General features: G+C 41.1%; 1 protein-coding gene across 6 annotated transcripts in view; it reads right to left on the reverse strand.

The window, feature by feature from the left end:
• The window catches only part of Auts2 (activator of transcription and developmental regulator AUTS2), a 1,059,321-nt gene that overhangs the window by 760,605 nt on the left and 273,323 nt on the right, over positions 1–25,393 (reverse strand). For all 6 annotated transcript variants that reach the window (XM_076923064.1, XM_076923068.1, XM_076923067.1 and 3 more), the window contains exon 2: positions 22,204–22,416. In XM_076923064.1, the coding sequence (XP_076779179.1) occupies positions 22,204–22,416 (213 nt within the window). The remainder of the gene's footprint in view (positions 1–22,203; positions 22,417–25,393) is intronic.

The following is a 25,393-nucleotide window of genomic DNA, read 5'->3' on the forward strand; positions in this document are numbered from 1 at the left end:
TTCTTCTTCTTGCTCTGCCCCACCCCCACCCCACTCTGGGCACCTCTCACTTTTCTAGCCTCCCAAGGCACCTACAGTACTCACATGTATATACCCAGGAATGCCCATGGTAACAGACATGTCATTTTTTAAAATGACCAAAAAAAACTTTTCAAAAGATAGAAATAGTAAGTGAAATAGGATTTTATAAACACACATTTTTTAAAAACTCTATTTCACAGGAAGGACTACACCCAGGGATAAAGACATCTATTTAATAATAATAGCATACACCCATCAATCAACACAACACAACAATCTTAAATGTTTATGCACCTAACAACAGAGGCTTTACATGAGAGAAATCAGATAAGGAGAAAGATTGAAACTAAATTACAGACAGAAACATGAATCAATCTCTCTTTCTCTCTCTCTCTCTCTCTCTCTCTCTCTCTCTCTCTCTCTCTCTCTCTTTCTCTCTCTCTCACACACACACACACAAAAGAGGAGAGGGGGGAGGGAGAGAGGGGGAGGGAGAGAGAGAAATGAATAAGAACACTAAGCTGGGCTATAATAAAACTAAAGATCAAACAGCTTGACCAGACAGGTATGTGTAACACACTTTATTCAGCCACTGGGAATAACCACTTGGTCAATTCACAGAGATCACCTACACAGATAAACCACATTATGACAATAAATTGAATGTCAACACATTTTAGATGGGAAGTGACACAAAGCATGTTTGTGTCTTGTCTTGAAACCACAGGGCCACATTAAATTAAATTATTATCATTATTAGAATGCTCTCTGGAAAATGGTCCCAAAAGTAATATGGGTTTAAACCTACAAATCAAGAAAAAAAAATCGTAAAATGAGATAAAAAGTATTTGAGTAGAAAATGAAAACATTAGAATTTTGGGGTATTACTAAAGTAGTATTATGTGGTACATTTATAGGGTAAGTTTATATGTCTATATTAGGAAAGATGATTCTAGCTTCTCCTTACAAGTAACACTAATACAGAGTAGTGTAGCAGCGACCTGAAGGGACCCCAGGACTCAGGGCAGAAGCAGGAAGTCATAAATCATAGGCCATCAAGAGTACAGAGCTGGGTGAAGTAGCGCAGGCCTTCAATCCCAAGTCTCAGGAGGCAACAGCAGGTAGATCTCCCTGAGTCTGAGAACATCTACAGAGCTAGTTTCAGGACAGACAGGGCTGTTACACAGAAAAATCCTGTCTCAAAAAACCAAAAAGAAAAACAAATAAACACATGACCAACCAACCAAACAAAAACATTTGTTCTTACATCAAAAAAGAAAAAAGTTAGCAAAAATATGAGAAGAGTAAACCCTAGATAAACAGAAAGAAGGAAATCAATGAAATATAAAACAGCACAGAAAAATCAATGAAAGCAAAGCTGCTTCTTTGAGAAAATTGGTAAAACTGATAAATGCCTATTCATACTCACATTCAGGGAGAGAGCAGGGGGAACAGAGGTATAGACAGACAAAGGGCAGCGCTAACAATAATGAGTGCAGATCACTATGCTGTGGATAGCTGTTTAAACAATAAAGGGATATTATACAGATAAGTGAGTCAAGGAATAAATACTCAGATGAAATGGACAAATTCACCAAAAGCATAAATTATACATTACTGAAAACCAAATCGGCTACAGGAAGACTTCACAACGCAATTACCTAACTGCTTATGTGACATTTTCTCACCTTCCACCCTGAGCTGAGACAAAACAAAAACACCACTCCATCCCCACGGAGACTCACATATTAAAGTCTACCTAACATTTTACAAAAATAAATAAATAAATAAATAAATAAATAAATAAATAAAGCTCTATACAAACTCTTCTACAAAACTGAAGAAGGAATGTTTCTCTTCTTTGTGATGCCACTATAGACACTAACATGAAAAATGTTGACAATAATTCTACTTTATTAAAAAAAAAACAGAAATAGTATAAATATGTCATTCATGAAACGTTTAGCTCTAAAGTAATACATGGTTCATTGTATGCCAATTAATCCTGGTGGGGCAATGAGTAGAGAAAAGGAAAAAACCGAGAGCACTGTAATGGAGGAGGAAGAAGACAAGGAGGAACGAGCCAGAGGCAGAAAGATACTATATGGCTCTTGTGAGCAGAAACAGAACATGGTATGGACAATACGGTTGACTATGTTTAACATGTAGCTCGTATTTGGTGAGTATCTGCAAAAACAAAGTCTAAAGCCTACTTTAGTATGAGTTAACTTATTCTTTAAATATGTTAAAATTCACTTCTCCCATTACATTTTCTACTTAAATGAATACTCAAGCAATTATGCTGGTTACGAGGAAGAAAGCAACACCATGGGAAAGAGGATACATAGAAAGTGCACTGCACAGAAACCTGAAAGGGCACACTGCAGAAAACATGGCAAAACTTCACAACTGCATTAACAATTCAGCAGCAATTCTAACCAAGCTCCAACAGACGCCACACTCTGATTCAGAGATCTACCCAGGATGGGTGGAGGTCTGTAAGGTGTAAAGCACTTTCTAGGACAGTTTTCAAACACAAGCAATTTGACAACACAGTCCTAAACTAAGCATTTCTGAGATGCCACAGCCAAAACTATCCCTTCAGAAACAAAGCAGAAAGAGACAGGCCCATGAAGAATGACCCCCTATACACCCAGAACTAACAATAATGATACATTTCAGCCAGATTCGAAGCTTACATTACTTGTTTTTAAAGTCCTAGAAAAGTCTCAGTTAATAGTTAAGTCCATTCTGTGTTACCTATTTTACAAGATAGAAAAGCTTCCTTTAAACAGTAAAGAAATGACCTGTTAAACATAGGTAAGTAATTATGAAAACTGAATTGGATTGATCCAATAAATCTCTCTAAAAGGAGGGAGAGAGGGAAGTTAAGGAGGTAGACAGGAATAGCAAGCTAGTAACAGTCTATATTTAATCACAAGGCTGGCCAGAGATACAATCATGAGGAGACTGTGTAAATGCAATGGTTACCTTTAACTGCCAACGAGGCACAGTCTAAAACCAGCTTGGAAACGTGTCACAAGGAGGGACTGTCTAGATCAGGCTGCTCTGTGGTCATGTCTCTAGGGACCTGTGTTGATAGTGTTCTACATGAAACAGAAAGACCCAAGCCACTCCATGTAGCACCCTTCCCTGGGAGTTGGCTCTAGAGCACCACAGTACAAACACAATGAGCAAAATATAACAGTATGCAGACATTCATTTCTCTGTGCTCCTAATGATGATTGTACTGTAATTAATTAATTATTTACAGTAATTAGTTGTATTAGTAGATTGTATTCAGTCTTGGCTTTTATATTCTGTAGACTGCAGGGATGCTTTTGATGGGAGAGAAGGGCTGGAAAGAGGAATCTGGTACCAGTCATTCCTCACTGCTGGTCCTTTTTTTTTTTCCCCTTCTAATCAAATTATTGCCCTCTTGATTTTGACTCTGAATTTGTGGTTCCAGCAGAATGTGCTTGTTACATGCTTCTATCACGATGTGAAACAAACACAAATGCTGACATTCTTAAAATGTCTTTTGTTTGGACTATTAACTCAAATTTAAAGACCAAAAGTAACTGAACTCTGGTAGTTTTCAGAATTTCAGTTGCTGCTGCCATCAAATGTAACATACAATACAGCATATGTGCTTGACAGTGGTGGCCTAGTGTGGTGTCCCTATGGTGTGCACATGACTGCACATGAGTAACCACTGTGGATCCTTGCACATGTGTGGGACTGAAAACCCCTAATGCAATGGGAACACGATGCTGTGTGTGCAAAGAATAGACTGAATAGGACTTCATACGACCTCACAACCTCATAAGTGTGTTACCACACCTGTTGACACTGATCTCATGGTTGCAGTTTCAAGTGTTTGAAATGCAAATATCACAAACTCCTTGCTTAGAGTAATTCATGCTGATCGGATGCAACTAATTATTCCTGAATTTTATTTATTTCCACTGCTAGATGTTTCACTTGGTAAATGGCAAGACTTAAGAATCTACTCTTCTGGCTCTGGGAAGTCCTTTCCTGTACTCCACTGAAACAGACAGGATAAGATGATCAGAAATGATACTTTTTTCTATTACTGTTCAGTACCGATAGGGTGATATGGTGGTGATGATTATCTAGGTTTGCTGACAACTTCAAGTAGAGTTCACTTCCTTCAGAAGGGTCCTCATGCATTCCAATTCACCCAGTCTGTTGTTATTATGAGAGATGGTTGGAGGGGGGTTGCGTGCTCTATTTTATAGGCTTCCATCCTTGTGTTAGTTACTTAATTACTTTGTAACAATTTAAACTGTAAAATACTCTGAAATGTTATTGAAGGATAGCTGTGCCCAAATGTTTCCACGTCTGTGTGGTTTTTATAATGCCATATATTTTTCTTAGGCGTTTCCTCACAGATGTGCCTGTGATCCCAGGTGAGGATTTATGAGCTACAATCATTATGCTAAACCTCTTGCTTTATCATCTGAGACCAAGGGTTGTATATGGTTTTTTTTTTTTTAAATATGTGAGGATTCCCCTTTATCCAAATACATACATGAGAGTATATTTTTGATACTGTCTTCTTAGAGTAGACTATTTCAGTAATAACAATTGTGAAAAATTGTGAACTTTTTTTAAACAGAAATTATATACAAATATCCAAAACAGGATGTATTATAATTGCCTGAAAAAAATGCATGTCTTCTGTTTTGGTGTTTACACTTGGGTGGTTTGCTTTGTTTGTTTGTTTGCTGTTTAATTGTCAGTTAAGAACAAAAAAATTGAATGGAGTAGAGAATAAAACCTTTGGTTTCCTGATAATATGAAACTTAGTGAATGCTGACTGATCCCAAGGATGCTAAAGGTGCAGCCAGGAGGATGCCTAATGCTTGTGAAGGTCTGGTACATCAGACCATGCCATCTTTGGGTCTCTGGTTGTGTGCATCTTCCTAGTTTTACTCCTGTTGTTCTGGTAAAATATCCTGAGGAGTGGAAAGTTAGTGAGGACAGGGTTTAAATCTGTTTCAGGTTACAGTCCATCATTGCAGAGAAGTTAAGGCAGTGGGAACTCAACTACCTGGTCACAGTACAACCATCATTGGGGACAGAGAGAAATAAATGTCTGCATACTGTTGTATTTTACTTATCATGTTTGCACTCGCTCTTCCTTTCTCCCTCCTTACTTCCCTGTCTCCCTCTTTTTAGAGACATTAGGTTAATACAATTAATACAATTCTACTTCACTGAATACAATGACTACACAGCAGACCACTGTCTGTAAGTATCTCTACAAATGAGTTTAAAGTAGTCTCTACAGAACAAGACCTAGAACCAACCTGGAAGAGGGTCTCTATGAGGGACCCTCTTATCAGACTACCCAGTGGACATGTCTGTGGGGGACTCTCTTGCTTATACTAACCAGAAAGAAAAGACCTAGCCCACTGAACTATTTAACTATTTGGGGCCCTGGATTGTTAAAAACAAAGAAGATAGCTGAGTACAAGTCATGCATGCATTGGTTATTTTTTTCTGATGCTGACAGAGTATGTGATATATAACCAGCTCCTTTTGAATTCCTGCCTTGACTTCTACAAAATGACTGACTGTGACCTGGAACTGAAAGCCAAATGAACCCTTTCTCTCCTAAGTTGCGCTTTTAAAAACTATTATATCACAGCAGCAGAAATGAATTGAGGACGGTAGGAAGTATTTATTCCATCAAATGACTGCTTCATTCTATGTGAACAGCTTGTATCACCTATAATACTTTAAAAAGGAGGAGGGGTGATTTTCATCCTGAAAAGAAGTTAAAGCAGTTTTTCTTTCAGAGGATGTGAGTTCAGCTCTGAGTATCCATATAGGGCAGCTCACAAATACCTTTAACCCATGCTCCAGGACCTACCACCCTCTTCCAACCTACTTGAATACCTACACACAGGTGACATATACTCACAGAGAAACAGAGATGCACACAGATACAGATACAGACACACACACACACACACACAAACACACACACCCTCCCCACACAGGTGCTTACATGTACAAATCTGTTTTCTGTTTGTTTGCTAAGAGCTATTGAACCTGGAGCCAACAAACAATGCTAACACTAAAATCCTAGGATTGCAGCCCTACACAGTTTCTGACAAGCACTGCGATGTTTCCTGCTTTGTGCTTTCATTCAGTGAGACAAAACATAAAATAATGGTACAATGAGAGCTATGATACTTCCCTGGCTTCAAACAGAACTTTCAAGACAAAGCAGGCCACTTTTTTCTACACTTTTCAAAAGAGTCAGCCTATAAATCATGGCATCAAAATCTTTATTGTTTTTACAAGTCACTGGAAACAGAAAAGCCCTTGTACCAATAAATTTTGCCATCAATATTGACTTGGCAGAATGATGAGGTTCCAATCACGCTTTCTGTTCTTGAGTTTTAAATCCCCAGCATTTATTTACACAGAGATTTACCTCAACAACACGGGAGACCCCCAGACTGCTCAGTGCAGGCTCGTGAAACTTACATGTCACAACTCTCATATCTAATTTCTATTACCAAAAGCTCCTAGAGTCCCCAAGTGCTGCAGCCATCCAAGTGCCCAGGAAAAGCCACAATGAAAAGAGGGGGAGCTGAAACATCAAACAGACACAGAACAGTGGTCTGTGACCTCTTTGGAGGCTACCCCACTAAAAACTACATGTATTGTTTGACAAAACCTATCTTCCAATATAATTTTATTTGCTATTCCCTCTATCCCTGTGAATTCCAATAAGCTGAGGCTTTTCTTGATTATAAGGTAACCGTTATATATTACTGTGGAATTCAGAGACATAGGTCAGTGAGTATACTGCTTGGGTCGAATCCCAAAGACCTCAGGACTATCTCTAGAACATATGTTAAAGTTTTAAAAACAAACAACAACGACTGGTGCTATAATTATGGAGCTGAGGTGCCAGAAACAGGGAAATTTCAGAGACTTGCTGGTTAAGCTTTAAGGCAAGTTTCAGGCTAAGTGGTTGGCTCAGAGCAGCTGTAGCTCCATCACCCCAGGATCTGATGCCTTTTCTGGACATGGGCACCCTCATGTACATGCACCACACACACACACACACACACACACACACACACACCCCAAAATAATTAAGATAACCAAAGACAAGACCAAAATATATCTTGCTTGATTTAAAAAAAAAAAAAACCCTTATGAATGAACTGATAACTACCACTCTTTTCATTCTAAAGCTAGAAATTTCTACTCAAATGTTCCTGCTCTGAAGTTCTACTTACAATAAAAGTAATCTGCTTCCAATTAAATAGGCAACAGCCAGTGATGGCAATTTCTGGTTCTATCGTATAGCAATTTTCACTAACAGGCTACATTTTTAAACAGCTATAAATTTCCTTGTTCTAAGAGTTCCCGAGTAAGTAGTTACAAGAAGAGCAATAACTATAAGTAAAAAAATTTCTATAAAATATAAGTATTATATATAAAAATATGATATATATTATTTATATACATAGAATTTTGATAAACTGCAAGGAATAAGGGCCAAATAACAACCAATTCCTAATAAATAATATCTGAGGCAAAAATGAAGAAACCCTGAAGCCTGCCTCTTCTTTTTTTTTTTTTTCTTTTTGTAAAAACAAGAATCCAAGAGGAATGATAACAGACAGCATATTACTGTTCGTAGTAGGAGCTAATATTTTCAGGACCCATCATTTACTCTCAAAAGCTTCTTTAAAAGATAGAAGGGAGGCTGAGAAACATGCCACACTGAGAAAGAAACTGTTTTTCAGACCATCACTGCACATCCGAGAAGACACTCAAAGTTGGGAGGCATTCAATGCCGCCCACTCTGAGCAGTGCTGACTGTTAAGACCTCCTTACGGAGGGCCTGGGGGTGGGAACTGACATCAACGGCAGAGTGATCTTCAAGAACATATCTTGTGTGAAAGAGCAGTGTGTGTGTGTGTGTGTGTGTGTGTGTGTGTGTGTGTGTGTGTTCGTGAATCAAACATAAAGGCATCCTGGTCCACACTCACTGAAGGAGCAAATATGAGGACAACTAAGTAATTGGGTCACTTAATGAAAATTGATACTGTTTCTAAAAACAAAACAATTTAGACAGAGGGCTTCTAGGACAATATTTTACAATGTAAAAAACTCCCACATACTAAATTCATTTGCACTTTTGATGTAAAACAGTAGAGCCCCAATAGATACTCCCTAATCCCCCCCACGTGCTCATATTTACATGTAAAATGTAAGCCTGATGAACTTCACCTTTCTCTATTCCACTTTCATCTGTGTCTCTCTTCAACTATTTTTACTTCTGAGAAACAAAAAGCTATGGTTTCCAGCTTTACCTGGTTCCATTGTCAACTCTATCCTTTTGACGGGCTGGCATACTCTGTGTGTGTGTGTGTGTGTGTGTGTGTGTGTGTGTGTGTGTGTGTGTGTGTGTTTGTGTGTGTAGTCCCCTAGAGCTGGAGTACAGGTGGTTATGAGTCACCCAATGTGGGTATTGGGAACTGGATTCTGGTCCTTTCCAAAAGCACAAAGCACTCGTAACCAATGACCTCTCCAGGCTGTTCTGGGACACATTTGCTGGACATACAGGTGTTGAACAGTGCCTCACTGTACAGGACACCACTCATCTGAACAGCTTGCAGTACAGGGGAAAAAGGAGACATGAGAAAGAATACCAGAAACAGAAAGAGAAGTAGGGATCAGTGACTACGGCAACCATATAGCGTGCACAGAGCTCTAGGTGCCATTCCCAGCACTTTATGAGTCATCTGGTAGAACACAAAAAAAATCCTATCACTCAGAAGGTGGAGGCAGGACATCAGTAGTTCCTAGATCATTCTCAGCTACATGCTAAGTTTAAGACCAGGCTATATGAAACTTTCTACCAAATAAGCAAGAAACAAAAAAGACAGACCTGAAATTATACATTATGCCAAGGGTATGGAAGTAAAAAAAAAAAAAGATAGAGAACCCCAGACACCCCCTGGATTAAGAGATATGGTCAGATAAAGCTTCCCTGAAAAAATGATAATTGAGGTGACACCCAAAGTGTTGAAAAAAAGACCACCTCATAAATGATAACTCCGTGCATGGTACCTGCAGTGAGAACATGAGGAGAGTCATGGAGGCTGCAGCTGGAGTGGGAGAGAGATGAGAGGAGGCTGAAGAAGCCCCTGGACGACCCAGAAACTGTCCACGAGTGGAGATAAGAGTTTAATTTTGATATTGAAAGATTATGTTATGATGAGATTATATAAGATGAGATTGGCATCTGGAAACATGATCACACGCATGATTCTAAAGGTCACACTGACATACAACAGAGCACAATCTAAAGACATAAGACTGGACACCGGGACCATGAGGAAAGCATCACAATTCTTCCGGAAGAGGAGATGGGAGGGTTTTACAATTTTATATCCTGATGCTATTTATTTTGCTATGCAGTAACAGGGCTGAATCCAGAAATTATGTTATGTGAAACAGGTCAAGCATGGGAAGTAGCACATGGTCTAACTCATGCTGAATCTCCAAATAACTCATTTGTATACACTTTGAGATTATAATGATGGTTACCAGGGGTTGGGCCTCATTGGGAGGACAGAAAAGATTGAGAAATTATGTAATGTTATATCATGCAGCTCTTGGTACCACTGTACAGAAAAATCACTATAAATACCAGGTCTATATTATCTGCTTCAAAAGAGAAACAATTTTCAATATTTATACCATTAAAGAGTGATAAATCCTTCAGAACATAAACATGCTTAATCTAATTTAAACATTGCGCAATGTATAGCACATAAAAATCTCTCACAGGCCTGTGTGATGGCACCTGAAGCCAAACCTGAAAATCTGAGTTTGAGGCCTGGTCTCCACATGGAGGAAAGACAGAACCACTTCTCATAATCTCTTCTCTGACCTATGTGTATTTTCTGTGTCATGTGCACACATATCCACCATTCCACATCCATGTACACAAGATACATAAAAATGTAATAAAATCTGCAAAATAGTTTTTAACTATTAAATGGAAAATGTGTAGGGAAACAATCATGCTTCACCTTATTTAGGCATTGTGCAATATATGTATATGTCATCTCATTAATATGCACAACCTTTATGGTTCTGTGTATCTGCTAAAAGGGAAAACTTTTTAATTTAAAGATAAAATAAAATGTTCCATGTAAAGAACCAGTATCAACAGGCAGCAAGAAATCTGGAGGCAGAAGCTAGGAATTGACCTGAGTGGTTCCTCATGCTACTGCAGCTAACACAGGAGGCACAGGCCAGGTGAAAAGCTATAGGTCAGCTCAAGAACGGAGTCACAAGGAGCATGATGAGACGCATGTTCAACATGTGTTTTCACAGTACCAGGGGAACTGTGGGGAGTCCTCACACTCTCCCCTATATGGTCCACAACACTGGTATGACTTGTCCTATGGAGCTGTCGACAGTCTACTCATCTCCGACAGGGTACCAAGGGTAGACTACAAGAACACAATGCCACCAACTCCAGCTGTGACTAGCCAATAAGCTCACTGGGCTTACAGGAGAAGCATGGTTGAATGATTCCTTTCAATATGAATGAAGAACCTTCAATAGCCACATCATCAAAACGGTTCACCCCATAATGGATGACAACTTCCCCATAGTTAATGAAGTCATTTCTACTGCTAACCTTACATTCTATATTTACTCTACCAAGAACGTGTGCAAGTGGCCCTGGAAGTAGTCTGCTACAATCTGAGGTAGGGGTCTAATAACCGTGCCTACCCATCTCTTCTATGTGTGAATGTCCAGAGACCCAATATTGAGACTTTTTTATGAGTAATCACAGCTATTCTGATTACGATGGTAATAGCCATTAAGATGGTCAATATTACGCAAAACTACCCGTCCCATACTATTCTCTATTAGAGAAACAGAGACATGAAGTTGTAATTACATGGAAGTAGGAGCCAGGTGATAATAAATTATGCAGCAGAAAAGATGAAGATTCAAAAAAAAAAAAGTCACTCAATTTTCTGGCGAAGCCCACCAGGCCCATTACCGAGCCTCATATTTCAGTCAGAGTCGGAGGCTTTCCCCATCATCCTCATCATGCATTTGTTAAAGTCAAAAATTATTATTAATAGCCTCTCTCGTGTGGTGTGATAATCTCAGGAGCAACTGTTCATTGTGAGAGAAAGAACATAGCCTCCTAGTAGTGTATGAAGAACAAGCATTATCTTTCGGCATGCCACAGGCAACTGTAAAGTTCTAAGTGTAGCCTCTCCTACTTAAACAAGAAAGCCAAGTATTTCCTTAAAAATTTGCAGAACTCAAGTCAGAAATCCAAGTCTATTATTTTACTAAGCTGAGCTTTTTTTTTTTTTTTTTTTTTTTTTTGGTTAGGAATACTCCCCAATAGTGGCAATTTTTATACATGGGAAAGGATGTAAATAAAATGTATAAACTTTAAGGTTTATTTTTGTTCATATGTATGTGTCTATATGTCAATATATGCAGGTATGCAGGCACCTCACGAGGCCAAAAGTTGGAGTCAGAGCTCCCTGCAGCTATAGTCAAAGGAGGCTGTGGGCAAGCTGATATGGATACTGGAAACTAAACTCAGATATTGTGCAAGCACTCTAGAATATTATAGTCTTTGAAGGCTCAAGATCCTTATATATAAATAAGAGAGAATTTAATATAAGGAAACTAAACAAAAAAACTGGCATACTTAGAGCTGTTTTATTTGGTGGGTTCAGAGACTGAAGTACTATTCTTCTTGGATCATTCTAATAAACTCTTAGGAAAACAGCCATTAGAAAGCACTAGGTGAATGTTGATGTGTCTACAGCATGCAGCAAATTAACTCTTTCTTGTTAATAATGTGGTAGAAGAGAGCTCAGGACATCAATTCACCAAATAAGAATATTCGGCTATTGATGAAATCAATTCCATGTAAGGTGTTTAATTTTTTTTTTATGAAGATTTGCCAAATATTTCTTGTTTTGTAATTATAAAAATGAGTAAGGTCTGGGGAGGTAGCCTGAGGAACGACATGAAGGTTGCCCTCTGTGTGTGTGCACACAAGCACCCACTCACAAAATGAAGCACCCTCCCAAGGCATGTGCACACGTGTGTGTGTGTACGCACGCGCGCGCACGTGTCAGGAGAACTATACACATGAACGAGCCATTGTGCTACTATCAGAGGCTAGCTTTCAGGAATAGGTTCTGTTCTGTTCGGTTCTGTTCATCACGTACATTCCGGGAACTGAACTCAAGCCCTCAAGCTGGGCAACATGTGTCTTTATACACTGAGCCACGTTATTGGCTCCAAATAAAAGCTTAATATCTGACTCTGGCAGCACTGGGGGAGTTACCTCCAGAGGTAGCATCTGAGAATGAGCTTGTTCACCCGTGAGACAAGCTTGGATACAGGTGTTCTGAAGACCACCCTTTGAAAAAAAAGCATGACTCTGCGTATTCCCTATAAAGGCAAGGCAGTTAATTGCTTCTCAATCTAATTATAGCCAATCTCAGCCCTGCAGAATCATCCTGTCCAGCTTTGTGCTACATGCTTTCAAGATGTATGACACTAGCATTTCCTGAGCAAACGCAGGTGCAAACAGTGATTATGAAATGACCCTCTCCATCAGCATCACTGCAGGCAGAAGCTTGGGAACACTGGCAGCTTCTGCAGAGTCATGATCAATGAATGCAGGTGAACTGTTCCAGCAGCATGTGATACAACTCATCAGGCCTCCTGTAAGACATCACGTGGGCCCAGCACCTATGAGCTCCTTTAGTTCCTACTTCTGTGTATACGCAAGAGCACTGGTGCAAGGATGAGGCATACCACTGGATATGAAATGTACCACAGCTCCAGCAGGGACTCTGCTCCCTTTACCTGGTACAAAATCAATGCTTGCATCAACAGGTGACACTAGGGCCTTTATTTGGAATACCAAAACCTGCTGTTTAAACGTCATCAGGACCTAGCTGTGCCCAGATGCATTAAAACAGCTGGGTCCCCAGAGCAAAGCAGGTCTAATAATGGGACAGAGGGTTAAGCACATAAAAAGGTCTATGCCATGGAGGTCCCTTTGGCCCTGGCCTCAGGGGCTGAGAAGAGCAAACACTTCCCACTCAAACAAAACGTGTAATTCAGAATGGTTCTGTCTCAAATAACAGTTACTAAAATGTTAAAGGGAAAGATATAAAGGATAGAATATTATATCCATCTTCAAGTGTAATTTAAAAGGAAGCTAACAACACCTTCAAGCTTGAGGTCATTCCTTGTGTGTCCCATAAATTAATTCTCCATGAAAAATTATTTCGAAAATGAGTACTCATCAATCCCACACATGAACACTTGGGAGAGGAACAATGTCAGTAACGCTGATGGTGCTCCAGCTAGCAGCTCTAAAGATGGAGGACACAGCATAACCCTGTGGTAAACCAAGATCATCATCTGCCACCAGAGTCCAATCAACCCAGCATCCCATTCTTCCCTCATCATGCCTGGACACTATACCTATTCCAGAAGAGCTATATCATAAGACAGAATTTACAAATAGAAAAGCTACACACACAAACCTAAATATATAGTAAATCCCAAAGCTCAAGAGATCATCCCGTCAGCGGCTGAGGAGATGGCTCAGCAAGTGAAGTAACTGACTTGTAAGCACAAGGACCTGAGCTTGAGCCCCACAGCCCATATAAAATTCTAGGCATGGTGGTGCATGCTTGTGATCTCAGTGTGGGAGAGACAGATGTAGGAGGAGCTCCTAGGTTTCTAGTCATTCAACTTGAGTAAGTTCCAGGCCAGTAAGTGATAAAATGAAATGGATGCACTTGAGAAGTCTCACTAAAGGTTGTACTCTGGCCTCAAGATGAACATGTAAATACATACACATGTGCAAATCAAGCCCTCCATCCACCAAAACACAAAAGCAGTAGCAACCGTGGATCTGCAGAAACAGGTAAAAGAAAAAGTATGTGTCCTATGTTGAGCTCAGGAGATTATCACAAGATGCCAGGAGACTTGACATAACAGTTGTACTAATTTAACCACACAGAGTAGCTGGCACTCACTCTGTTCCTTCCTAGACCCACAAGTGTACATGTGATTCTTTGGGAAGGGAGTGTTCAAATGTACAGAACCTCCAAATTCACCTTAGACTTCTCCTACTTTGAAAACGGTCCAAAGATTGGATATGAGGATGCACAATGGTTCTCAAGGAGCATTTGTCACATGGACCTGTCCCTGCCTGCCCGTCTCAAAGCCCACCCACTATTTCATTTTCAATTAACAGCTCCTCGAAAGGCAGTAATGAAGGCAGTTGCTAAAGAGCATTCAGATGTCACCAAAGACTGCAAACCCAAACTGTAAATAGCACATTGTGAGTCGCCTGTCACTGCCATCAACTCCCACGGGAATCTCGCAGCCACGTGGCTATCACAGCCATCTGCTTGGATCCCCACCAACACCACTGTAAACCACAGTCACCCACCCACTCCCAACTCCTACCATACCTGTCATGTACAGACTTGTGTAGGGATGGGATTGCTGTGAGAAAAAATTAGCGAATTGCTTCATGTTCTGTAGCTGTCACTGGGCGGCATGGAGATAACTGTGTATTCTTCTAAGAAGGAAAAATGTACCATTCAATTCTCCCCCGCCCCCAAAGCAGAGCTTTCTATTTTTATTTTATTTTTTACTCGCATGTATTCATATTTGCTTGTGTGTGGGAATATGTGTCTGAGCTCAGGTACCCTCAAGAGGCCAGAGGGCTTGGTTTCCTTGGAGCTGAAGAGAACTGTGAGTGGCCTGACAAAGTGGGGGGGGGGGGGGGGCCCGCTAGACTTAGTTCCTCTGCAAGAACAATACATACCTATAAGCACTGAGACATAATAACTGCACTCATAATGCAGTTTGAAATCAAAGGAGTTATAGCCTCTCCTATGCTTGTCAACCACCTACTCAGGTTCCTAAACTTTTGATGTCCACATTTCCTGAATTTTAGTTTTCTTTGTTGATTCTATTTTCACTTTTAGGTCTTAAACTGTTTTATTCAGTTCCCTCCACTGTTTGTATTTTCATGGATTTCTTTAAGGGATTTATTCATTTCCACTTCAAGGACCTCTATCATATTCATAAAGGCTTGTCATATCCATTTAAGGTGTTTTTCTTGGGCTACACCAAGGTTGGAGCCTGCTTTAGGGGCCTGTTGGGCTCTAGTGGGGACATACTGTCTTTAATGTTACTGACTGTGCTTTTTACACTGGTGTGCAGACACCTGGGACTGAAAAGACTGTAATTCTAGATGCCAGTATCTAGTCTTGTGATTGCCAGGTGAATGTTTTAGTCCCTGGTTTTTGTTTCCTCTCTGGTTCTTAGGAGAGCACTGCAGCTCTGTGTTGTCTGGCAGACAATTCTTCTGGGAACCTGACAGGTCTTTATCTGGAATACGGCTATGTATTCCAGATAAACAAACATGGATGTTTCGGGTTATTGTGAGCTTAGGAATAAGGAAGGGCTGGGACAGGGGATTTATAGAAGTTGGAGAAAGTAGGGTGTTCCACTAGGATATGCTTAGTTAGATCTCTGGGATTGTGGGCAGAGAGCAAAGAGAGGCTACAGAAGAAGGCCTGCCTGCTGCAGAGTTGTGAATGAGACTGGGGTTTTAAACATGGAGAAATGGATGCAGAGGTGAGTACCTGCCCTTACCTTACTTGCATCCCTGGCCAGAGTGGCCTGTGTGTTCTCAGGAAATGTTTGATTGAGTCAGGGCCTAGGCAAAGCAATGGGGAGATGTCTGGAGGGGAAGATCTATGTGATCCATTGGAATGGTTTGCACTGGGGCCATAGGAGGGAGGCTGCAGCCGGTGTTCTGTTGCATAGCTGAGGATGAGATTAGACTAGGGGATCGAATCTGGAGGAACAGAGGGAAAGGTGAAGATGTGCAGTTAGCCTACGAGATTCCCTGTCCAGAGTGGCCTGTGGATTCCCAGAAGGTTGGTGGCTGTGATAAAGTAACGGGGAAAGGGGTTGAGAAATCTGTCTGACACACTGGAGATGGATTCAGAGAGAGAAGAGAGTATGCAGCAGACAGCTGTAGAATGGGGGATGAGACTATGGGACTGGACCTGGAGGAGCAGAGGGACAGAAGAAGCTTTGCAGTAAACCTCCCTGCCTCCCAGAAAAGAATGTCCTGCAGGTTCTCGGGGAGCACCTGCTGAAGCTGGGGCTGGGACAAAACAAGAGAGGGGGTAGGGAAGGAAGATTTGTGTGGTCCACTGGTGATGATGGAGGCAGAGGGAAAGGGAGCCGCAGTCAGCAAGTAGTCTGCTGCAGAGCTAGAAAGGAGACTGGGGGATTGCACTGAGAGGAGCTAGGGGAGAGGTGAAGAGCTATTAAGTCTACTTGCTTCCCTGGCCAGAAAAGCCATTGGGCTCCTGCTGGAGCCTGGAGCTGGGAGCTGGAATCAAGCACTGAGTGGAGAGAAGTTTGGAAGTGAAGATCTGTGTGATCCACTGCAGTTTCAGAAGGGAGGCTACAGCATGTGTTCTGTGGCAGAGCTGGGAGGCAAAGGGAGGACTGAATTTGGAGTAGAAAGAGAGGTGAAAATCTCCATTTAGACTACCTGCTTCCCTAGCCAGAGTGTTCATTCCATGATTTTTGGAAAGCAAGTGAAATCCCAATTTACATTTTAAGTGAGATTATGAAGTATGAGTTAAAATGGTTTGAGTGCAGCTCACATTTCTTAACACCAACTCCGGGTACCTCCAGGCACTTAGCTATTACAGCAAATTTATGAAAGAGCACATAGCAAAGTTCATATGTCCCCTCATTATGAAACTACAATCCCAAATTACATCCGTGTTTCAAATACTCCTGTTTCCAGAATTCTGTTGGCTCTGCAGTCACACTGGATAAATACCTGTGTGGGTTTTGGCCTAGATTTCCACTCAGAACTAATTAACAGGTCTTCAGAAATGTGGCTTTAGCTAGATTTGTTTAATCTAAGTTTTCCATTATAAGTCTTCCTTTGCAATATAATTTCTACAATAACCAATGCCACAGGGTACTCCCAGGAGTGTGAGTAACACTAAAACAAATAAAAGACCAGTCTGGGGTAACAGTCCCAACAGGAAGAGACATTTACTGGATGTGATGCTCCGTCAAGAGTGCAGGAAATACATCAGAAGGTTCATGGACCTGGCCTTGCTGCACCAACTCTACCCTCCATCCAGGCGAGGCCAGCATGTGATGCCTACACAGTAAGTGAAAGGAACTGCCTTTGGATATCTCTAATAATAGCTCTAATTGTACAGAGCAGCCTCTGCTTTTAGAATTGGTCATATGCCTACAGTTTACGATTTTCAATGTCAAGCAAATACTCCATCATTTTAATTCTGCTGCAGTAATTTTTCCAGAGCGAAGCAGTCTCTTTCCTAACACTTAACACCCACAGAGGGTTACATAAATTTGCAGGCCCCACCATTTTAAACAGTGCGCATACACGATGTATTAACTTATAACTGTTGTTGTCCTCTGGCCTCCATATATACTTGCAGATATATAATCATACACCTGTGCATACCCATATGCAACACACACACACAAGCTCATATAACCAAATGATGGCCTCTCACTCTCGTCAGACTATTTCCTCCAGTGTACTTCATATTTGAAAGGACAAATTAATGGATTAAACAGATTTAGAACTCCAATCAAAGCTAACTCAAGAGTTCTCCCAACTCTCATCATCTTCTCAACATGGCTACTATTTTAAAAACCTCTTTGTCCTATCTATGCTTTTGTAAAGCACAGATTTCTATGGTCTAGAAGTTAAGACATATAGAAAGAAAAACAAAGTTTCTTTAATGCTCAGGGAATGCTTAAGTTTTCCCAAAAGGTTATGTGGGGAGCCGAAATTTCACTAGAGGATTAGGAAACACAAAACTTTGTATTGCTTGGTGGATACAGCATGACTCAGTTTCCCAACTGAAGAAGGAAGGTCCCATAGAGAGGCACAGCTTCCTCTCTTTATACCCCTGACTCAAAGCAGAAGAAAATGTGTCCCCCATGTCTTCAGCAAACTTTACACTTCTAATGTCTGCTCATATCATAAGTACTCAACAGTTCTGTACAGAAGAAATAATACCTAGGTAAGCATTGTATTGTGCTATCCTACAAGCCATACTGCCACAAATCTCCATGGTTTGTCTACCATGATAGGGCACTCCCTGAAAAAGGGAAGAAGTAAGGAAGACCATTAGGACACTCACGACTGCAGCCAATTCACAGCTATTTGTATGCAATTCTCCCCACTTCTCCCCATTTCTGACCTTACAAGCAGTCTCTAACTACTTGTGCATATAGGCTGGCAAAGCCTACCTAAAAAAACGCTCCATCTGAGTAGCCATGGAGAAAGCATAATCCTTGCTGAGTGGAGACTCTGCAGTGCTGCTGCTCCCAGGTCACCCACAGGAATGTTACTCTGCTCTGGAAGTAAGCCCAATGCTCACTAGTTCCCTAGGGTGAACACTGGTGTAACTAGACTTTGGAGAATGAGAGTATACATCGTTCATGTCTTTCCCTGGAAGAAAGTTTTCAGAACAGCAGGTCACAGAGACATAAACTGTTTTGTGTCATAGCAATTCCCGCCTTTGATCAGATTTTTTTTTCCTTGCTCTTTTGGAGACTGGGAGAATGCTGTTGAAACCTATAACCATTTGCCAACGTGGTTACTGATCAGCCCTCTTCTGAGACAGTATGTATTTACCCTTAAAACATAATCCTGCAAATAAGCTAAGTGCCAATTAAAACACTTTCTTTTGACAGAATGGAAGCACATCACAGGAGCCGTGGTTTTATAATCAGACAAGAGAAGGAAAAGCAATTTGGTTTTAGAACTACACCTTTTCCCCCCTTCTCTCTTAAAAGTATATAATTGCACTCTCAGAGTGAAAAGATTAGTTGCTTTCAACAGACTCTCAGGGAAAAAAAAATCCTATTATTTCCTCTCTGCTAAGAGTAATGTCTTCCATAATTACAGGAGAGCCGTGTATTAAGTTCCCTGCTCAGGAAGTGCCACCCTAATAGGGTGCAAAGTTAATTCCCCTTCCACATGTCAGGAAGGGAGTCCAGGGTCCTTTTCTCTCATGCCTACTGTCATCTGTAAGTCTTCAGGCTTGAAGTCCCTCAGTCAGAGGCAGTAAAGGACAGCCGAGTAATCTGAAAATTCTCCTCAAGCCCCCTTCCAGCTAAGACATGATCAGTTATTCTCCCTGAAAGAACAGAAGGAAGTGACTGCAGTATGTACTGGCCTCTAACACAACAGAAAATAATCCCACTGACTGTTCTTCCTCAAGTCTTTTAATTGTTTGTGTGTGCGTGTGTGGGGGTGGAGGGAGGAGGAAAACGTACTAGGATTAGTTCTTTCCTTCTACTACGTGAATCCTAAGGATTAAACCTGAATCCCTGAAGTTGGTAACAAGGTCCCTTACCTCCTGAGCCATCCCAATGACTACTATTTATTCCAAAAATTATAAATCTATTGTGTCTCACCTTTTACCAATCAATGTTCATACAAGGGAGAGCACCTTGTCCTACAATAGTGTCTCTTCTCATTTACATGTCTTCATAGAGCCATTACTCAAATACAGACAGATAAAAGCAAGTTGTCTTCTTTAGGCCCACTATGGTCTGCCTTCAAAGATCTCTATGATGCTCTATTTAACCATGTTATTGGTGAAATTATCATGGGGCTGACAAGAAATATCTTGAGGAAAATACTTCAGGAACTTCATTTTCCAGTAGAGCATCAACAGAAAGTGATTCTAAAATTACCAACAATAACAAGTATGATGCTTTTACCTCAGTTATCAACTCTACTTCCTCCCTTGATATAAATAAAATTCTTGATATTGATATTGTATATTCAGACATGAATAAGGACATAAGAATACAAAATGTTTACAATGTTTTGGTTATATAGGTGAAAGGTGAGACTCATTCTTTATTTTCTGCAAAGTAAGTACTCTTCAAAGCTTTGACTTCAAATATCATTTTAGTACCCAAAGTATCCTTTGACCATCAAGACCAAAAACCAAGTTCCAGATGCATGACCCCAGTCTTCTATTATTTTCACAGAAGAATTCTAAAGCTCCTGGATTCAGGAAAATCCAAAGGAGAAGTTGAAAGCAAAGAAAAGAAAAGTAAGACAGGGCCATGGAAGAAGACCTCACCTGACTGGGTCAGAAGCAGTTGGGAAGGCAAGAGGGTGTGAGACAGCTTGCACAGACCCTCTTGCCTTTCCAACATATAGCTTCTGTCCACTGGTGATCATATTTGCACAGAAGCAAGGAACACAAATTCCAGAGCAAGGTTACCATTTATGGACCCGAGCCCTCCCTCCCTCTCTTCAGCTCCTCACTCCCAGTACAAAGATCTGCATTTAACTTTGGTTACCTTCAAGCTTTCCATCTCAGTACACCTGCTGTGAACTGATTACCCTGCTCCATCCTGTGCCTTCACAGGTGGCTTCTAAAATCTAATGTGCTGTCTGTCCATGCTGTTGCTAGACTTGTTTGTAGACCGTTCTCCCTCCAGCCTAGGATCTAAAGTCCTTTATTTTTCATGCTCCATCCTTATGCCAAACAAAAAAAACCATATACAGGGGAACTGAGGCACTAGAGAAATCCTGAGTGATTTACAATTGTAGTTAGACAAATCCCACATAGCAAGGGGTTCTCTGACAAACCACCTAATGTATTGCAGCCTCTGTTTCCGTATCTCCAAAGTATACACAGAAGTCAACCACTAGGCAGGGTTACCGAATGACCTGCTAGCTATGCCGCACACGGAAGCACAGTTACTGCAAACTTTGGAACTATGGATACATGTTTACAATCCTATGACAAGTGAGTTTGCTGGTACCTGGGGTCATTTTTGAGGACATTATGATACAGGTCTTTCTGTGTCCTTGCTGACACGCATCACTCTAGGTGTCTCTACACAAGAATGTCCTTCGACCCCTTTATGTCACCAAACAGGCCATTCTATCCTCTCAGGGCCTCTTATTTTTCTAAACCTGTAACTAGAAGTCATCACTTAGAATACACTTCTCAAGTTTTACCCAAGTGACTTCCAAATCAGCCTGCCCATGGTAACCTGTAAACTTCTTATACTAAATATTTCACAGACAGATGGTGGGGATTTGTGTTTAGTGCAGGACTTGATAATGGTTGTGATAATCTGGGAGGTTTTAGAAGTACTGTTTTTTGTGATCCCAGATCTTATACTCTGGAGAGAAATATCTGCAAACTACAAATTCCCTGTTTCAGCACCTGCTCTGTCAACCAGAACTCCTTTCTCTGTGCCTTTTAAGTGACAGCCAATCTTACACAACAGCCATCCAAAATAAACAAACAAACAAACAAACCACAGGGCACGGGTATCTACAAGCACTAAACAACTGTGCAAGGAGAAACTGTTCTGAGCAGCTTTGTTTTGCATTATCAATCCATCTCTCATAAGGATTTCCATAGGAAGACAGACTTCCTAAGTGGAAAGCTCTGTATTTGCATGTGAATCTTGTAACCTAATCATTTGCAGGCCAGAGGCCACACCCACAACAAAAACCTCTGTTGAAACAATTACAAAAAGCCATCCTGAGTCTGAGGGCTGAAGAAACCAATGGTGGCACACAGGTAGGCACTCTTTATTGCAACTTGATTCCCACATGACTCAGTATAAATTTTATATTAGGGCCTGCCAACACAGACCACCATTTTTAGCACACAAGAACCCTGAGATGTACAATGACTATAACCAGTTTTCCAAGCTGTTTGCTCATACCACAAAGATTACTACAGAAGCCAGACTATCATCCCCAGATACCAGAAGGATTACATGGAGCTCTGACACACAAAAAAAACCTAATGAAAGGGTGCCAATGGTGGGGAGTGTTGGTCAAATACTGACGACACACCTACAGTTTGATAATACTATATAGAATCAGACACACAACTTTCCAAAGCAATTACTGCACCATCATATTAAGGAAACTGCCATCTATGAAGAACTACAGAGGCGCCGGAAGCAAGAGGAGGACCTAGGGAAGAATGAACCAGGCTTGCTTACCTGTCTGAGTCCCTTAGGCATCTTCTTTCTCTTCCCAAGGTGCTGGCAGAGGTTTCGGTCATTTTCTCGATCTGAGCTATAGTGGTGTGAGTGGCTGAGCCGGCTCTTCTTTGAGTGAAAAGACAAGCCATTGGTAAGAGCTTCTCGTTTTTTCTTGGTCAGGGGAGTTTGTCGTTTCTCCACACGTTCCTGAGGCTTAACTGCTACATCTTTCTGCATAAAAAAAGAAAAGGAAAGGGAAGTGGTGGTTACATGAGTATCTAAGGTCAGAGACAAAATAAAGACTAAATAAAGGTCATCAGTGAGGAAGGACGGACACAGAAATAGTGACCCAGTTTCCTGAATCGCTAATGACACCACAAATATACAGATTATATTCCTTTGTGTTTGTGTATTGGGTGGTAAAGATATGGATGAACACCTTCGTATGTACATGTAGAAGCCAAAGGTAAGTCTCTGGTGCCTTCGTCCATTGCTCTCCTCTTGGAGCCAGATTCACTCATTGGCCCAGGGTTTGCTAATTCAGCTAGGCTTGCTGCCCAACAAGCCTTGGGAACGCTCTCTGTTGGCCCTCTGAGTGCTGGGATTACAGTATGAGCATTGGCACATCCAGAACAGCTCCAGGAATTTAGACTGACTGGAGGAGCAAGAGACTAAAGAAAAGACAGCACATGGACACACGGAACACACAGACAGACAGATTAGAGGCTGGGGTGAAGTAGACTGGGGTCTGGACCAGAGAAATTCCAGGGACTCAGAAGCTCAGTGTATTTATTACAGAGTTGTAGAGAAGCAACGTTATTTCATACAGCTGAACAAGGAACTGGGGTTCTGCATTCAGATAAACCAGGAGACAGGGTTTATTGTATACAACTGGAGGGGGAACACAGATTTAGCTCATCTCAATACAAGCAATCTCCCTAGAAGAGAAGTCTTCAGGATGTGAATACCTACAGGAGGGACTACACTTGAGAACTTCTGCATACACTGTCAACACATGCACTCTGTCCCCTGGGCAAGCACTGCCGTCCCTCTAAGCCTGAGGCTATAGGATCCTTGACATGGATGTACATATGTCAGCATTACACATTCACACAGGATCTCACTAGTTCAGGGCTTCATCTGCTCCCTATACAATGACTTCCCAGAGGCAGACCAATGCACTTTGTCTCCAAATTGGTACATTAATTACTGCACATTTCCAAAATGAGCACTAAGTGTGTGCTCAATTCACGAAAAATCACACACTAGCAAACACAGCTGAGCTCAACGTGTGTCACTGAACCTTAAGAAACGCTACACAGTGAACACTCACACAAAAACGATTTGTCACTTGGTTATTTATAAATAAATAGAGATGACACTTTGCACAAAGAAACTGCTCCTTGACTCTATATCTCATACAAACACTTTCTCAGACTCATTTAAAAGTGGCACATTTAAAAATAAAGGAAACTCCAGCCCTGCCCAGGAACTAGAGGCAGTTAACTGCAGCTGAGAGGAGACTTTTCTTAAGCAGTGTAGCCACTGGTAAATTGGTTATGCCCTTGTGGGAGATGCCAATCAAACTCAGCGGAACACAAAACAACAATGAAACAAACCTAAGCTCTACCTGAGGACCAGAGTGTGTTTCCCAGGACCCACAATGAATGCTTCAGAACTGTCCATAACTCTAGCTCCAGGTTCTGGTGTCTACAAACACCTGCACTCACAGGCACATACCCACACAAAGATAAAATATACGTACATGATCAAAGGTAAATACAATCTTAACAAGGATGAAAGTAGGAAGACTTGTTGAAAAGAAAGGGTTCTGCATCCCCCTCTGCAGGCGGATGAAAGAAGGGGTATTTCCAAGGTGGGGGTCGAAAGAAGTAAAAGTGACCAAAGGTATTATTTACGTGCAGTAATTGGTACAAAATTAAAAATATGAAAATAAATAAAAGCAAAAATAAAGTTTTCCTTTACTTCTCCTATTCAGATACTTCTTTGTTACTCAATAATCTCAGCCAATTATCTATTTTAGTGCCTGGCAATACCCCGTTACTCCTGAGGTGTCACGGAGAATACTGCTTACCATTGCCTTCCTAAGGCCACGCACAATAGTTTGGCATGGTGAGATATATGTTGGTCTGAAAAGGTTGCCCTCAAAGCTACAGGTTGAAATTCTACCAAAAATGGTAATACTATGGGCACTTTGGGAGGTGGTCTCAGGAGAACAGAGTTGTCATGAATAAAAGTGACCTAAGAGCTTGTGTGCACCTCCCAACATGTGAAGACACAGCCAGAAGGCATAGTCTGTGAGAAATTCAATTGTCCCAGACTTTTGTTACTTTTTTCATCTTCTGGGAAAAAAATTAGCACTACATTTCTTTATTACGAGCTACTAAATGTATGACTGACTACCTCTCTCCATCTATCCTTGTGTTTTTTGGCGAAAGGGTTTCATTCATGTACTCAGGCTAGCCTCAAAGTACTGTGTGCTGTAGCTTGGGCTTGAACTCTGACCCTTCTGCCTCTGCCTCTGCCTCCGACAAGTGCTGGGTTACATTGAACATTATGTCTGATGGGCTAAAACAGGCCTTCACTCTGTTTAGCCTTCGCACCATAACAGAAGTTGACTGCTTAGTGCTAAGGATGCAATGCACTTCTGTATGGAGGTATCAGGGGATGCAGGTTTGCTCCCTAGTCTCATGAGTGTCAGCAATAAAGGAACACCTACTAATCAAGTATCACAGATGCATACTAGAAAGCTGAACTGAAGATTAAAAAGAAAAGATGGTAAACCTGGATCAAATGTTCTAGAACACCAGGCTGGAGGGCTAGAGCTGAGGGTTGCCCTAAATATAACCTAGATCTGAATTGGAGAGCACAGCTTGTTCCAGGACCTTAAGGAAGGTGTACCATAATCCCTTGAAAGAGGAAACAGCACAACATTGAATAGCTGGCTCCAGTAACCCGAGTGCTACAGAATAAGCCAGGAAAGTAGTCAATTTTCGCTTTCTAAACACAAAAATCTAATTAGTTAAAACATCCATGCCTATCTAACACAGTACTGGGTTGCAGATGAACCTCAGCTGGTAGAGCACTTGCCTATCATACATGGGGATGTAGGTTCCATCCTCAATACCACGCAAAACCAGGAGTGACAGTGCATATCTATAATCCTAGCACTTGGGGATGGAGGCAG

This window comes from Arvicanthis niloticus, chromosome 24, assembly GCF_011762505.2.
Source record: "Arvicanthis niloticus isolate mArvNil1 chromosome 24, mArvNil1.pat.X, whole genome shotgun sequence".
NCBI classification, from domain to species: Eukaryota; Metazoa; Chordata; class Mammalia; order Rodentia; family Muridae; genus Arvicanthis; species Arvicanthis niloticus.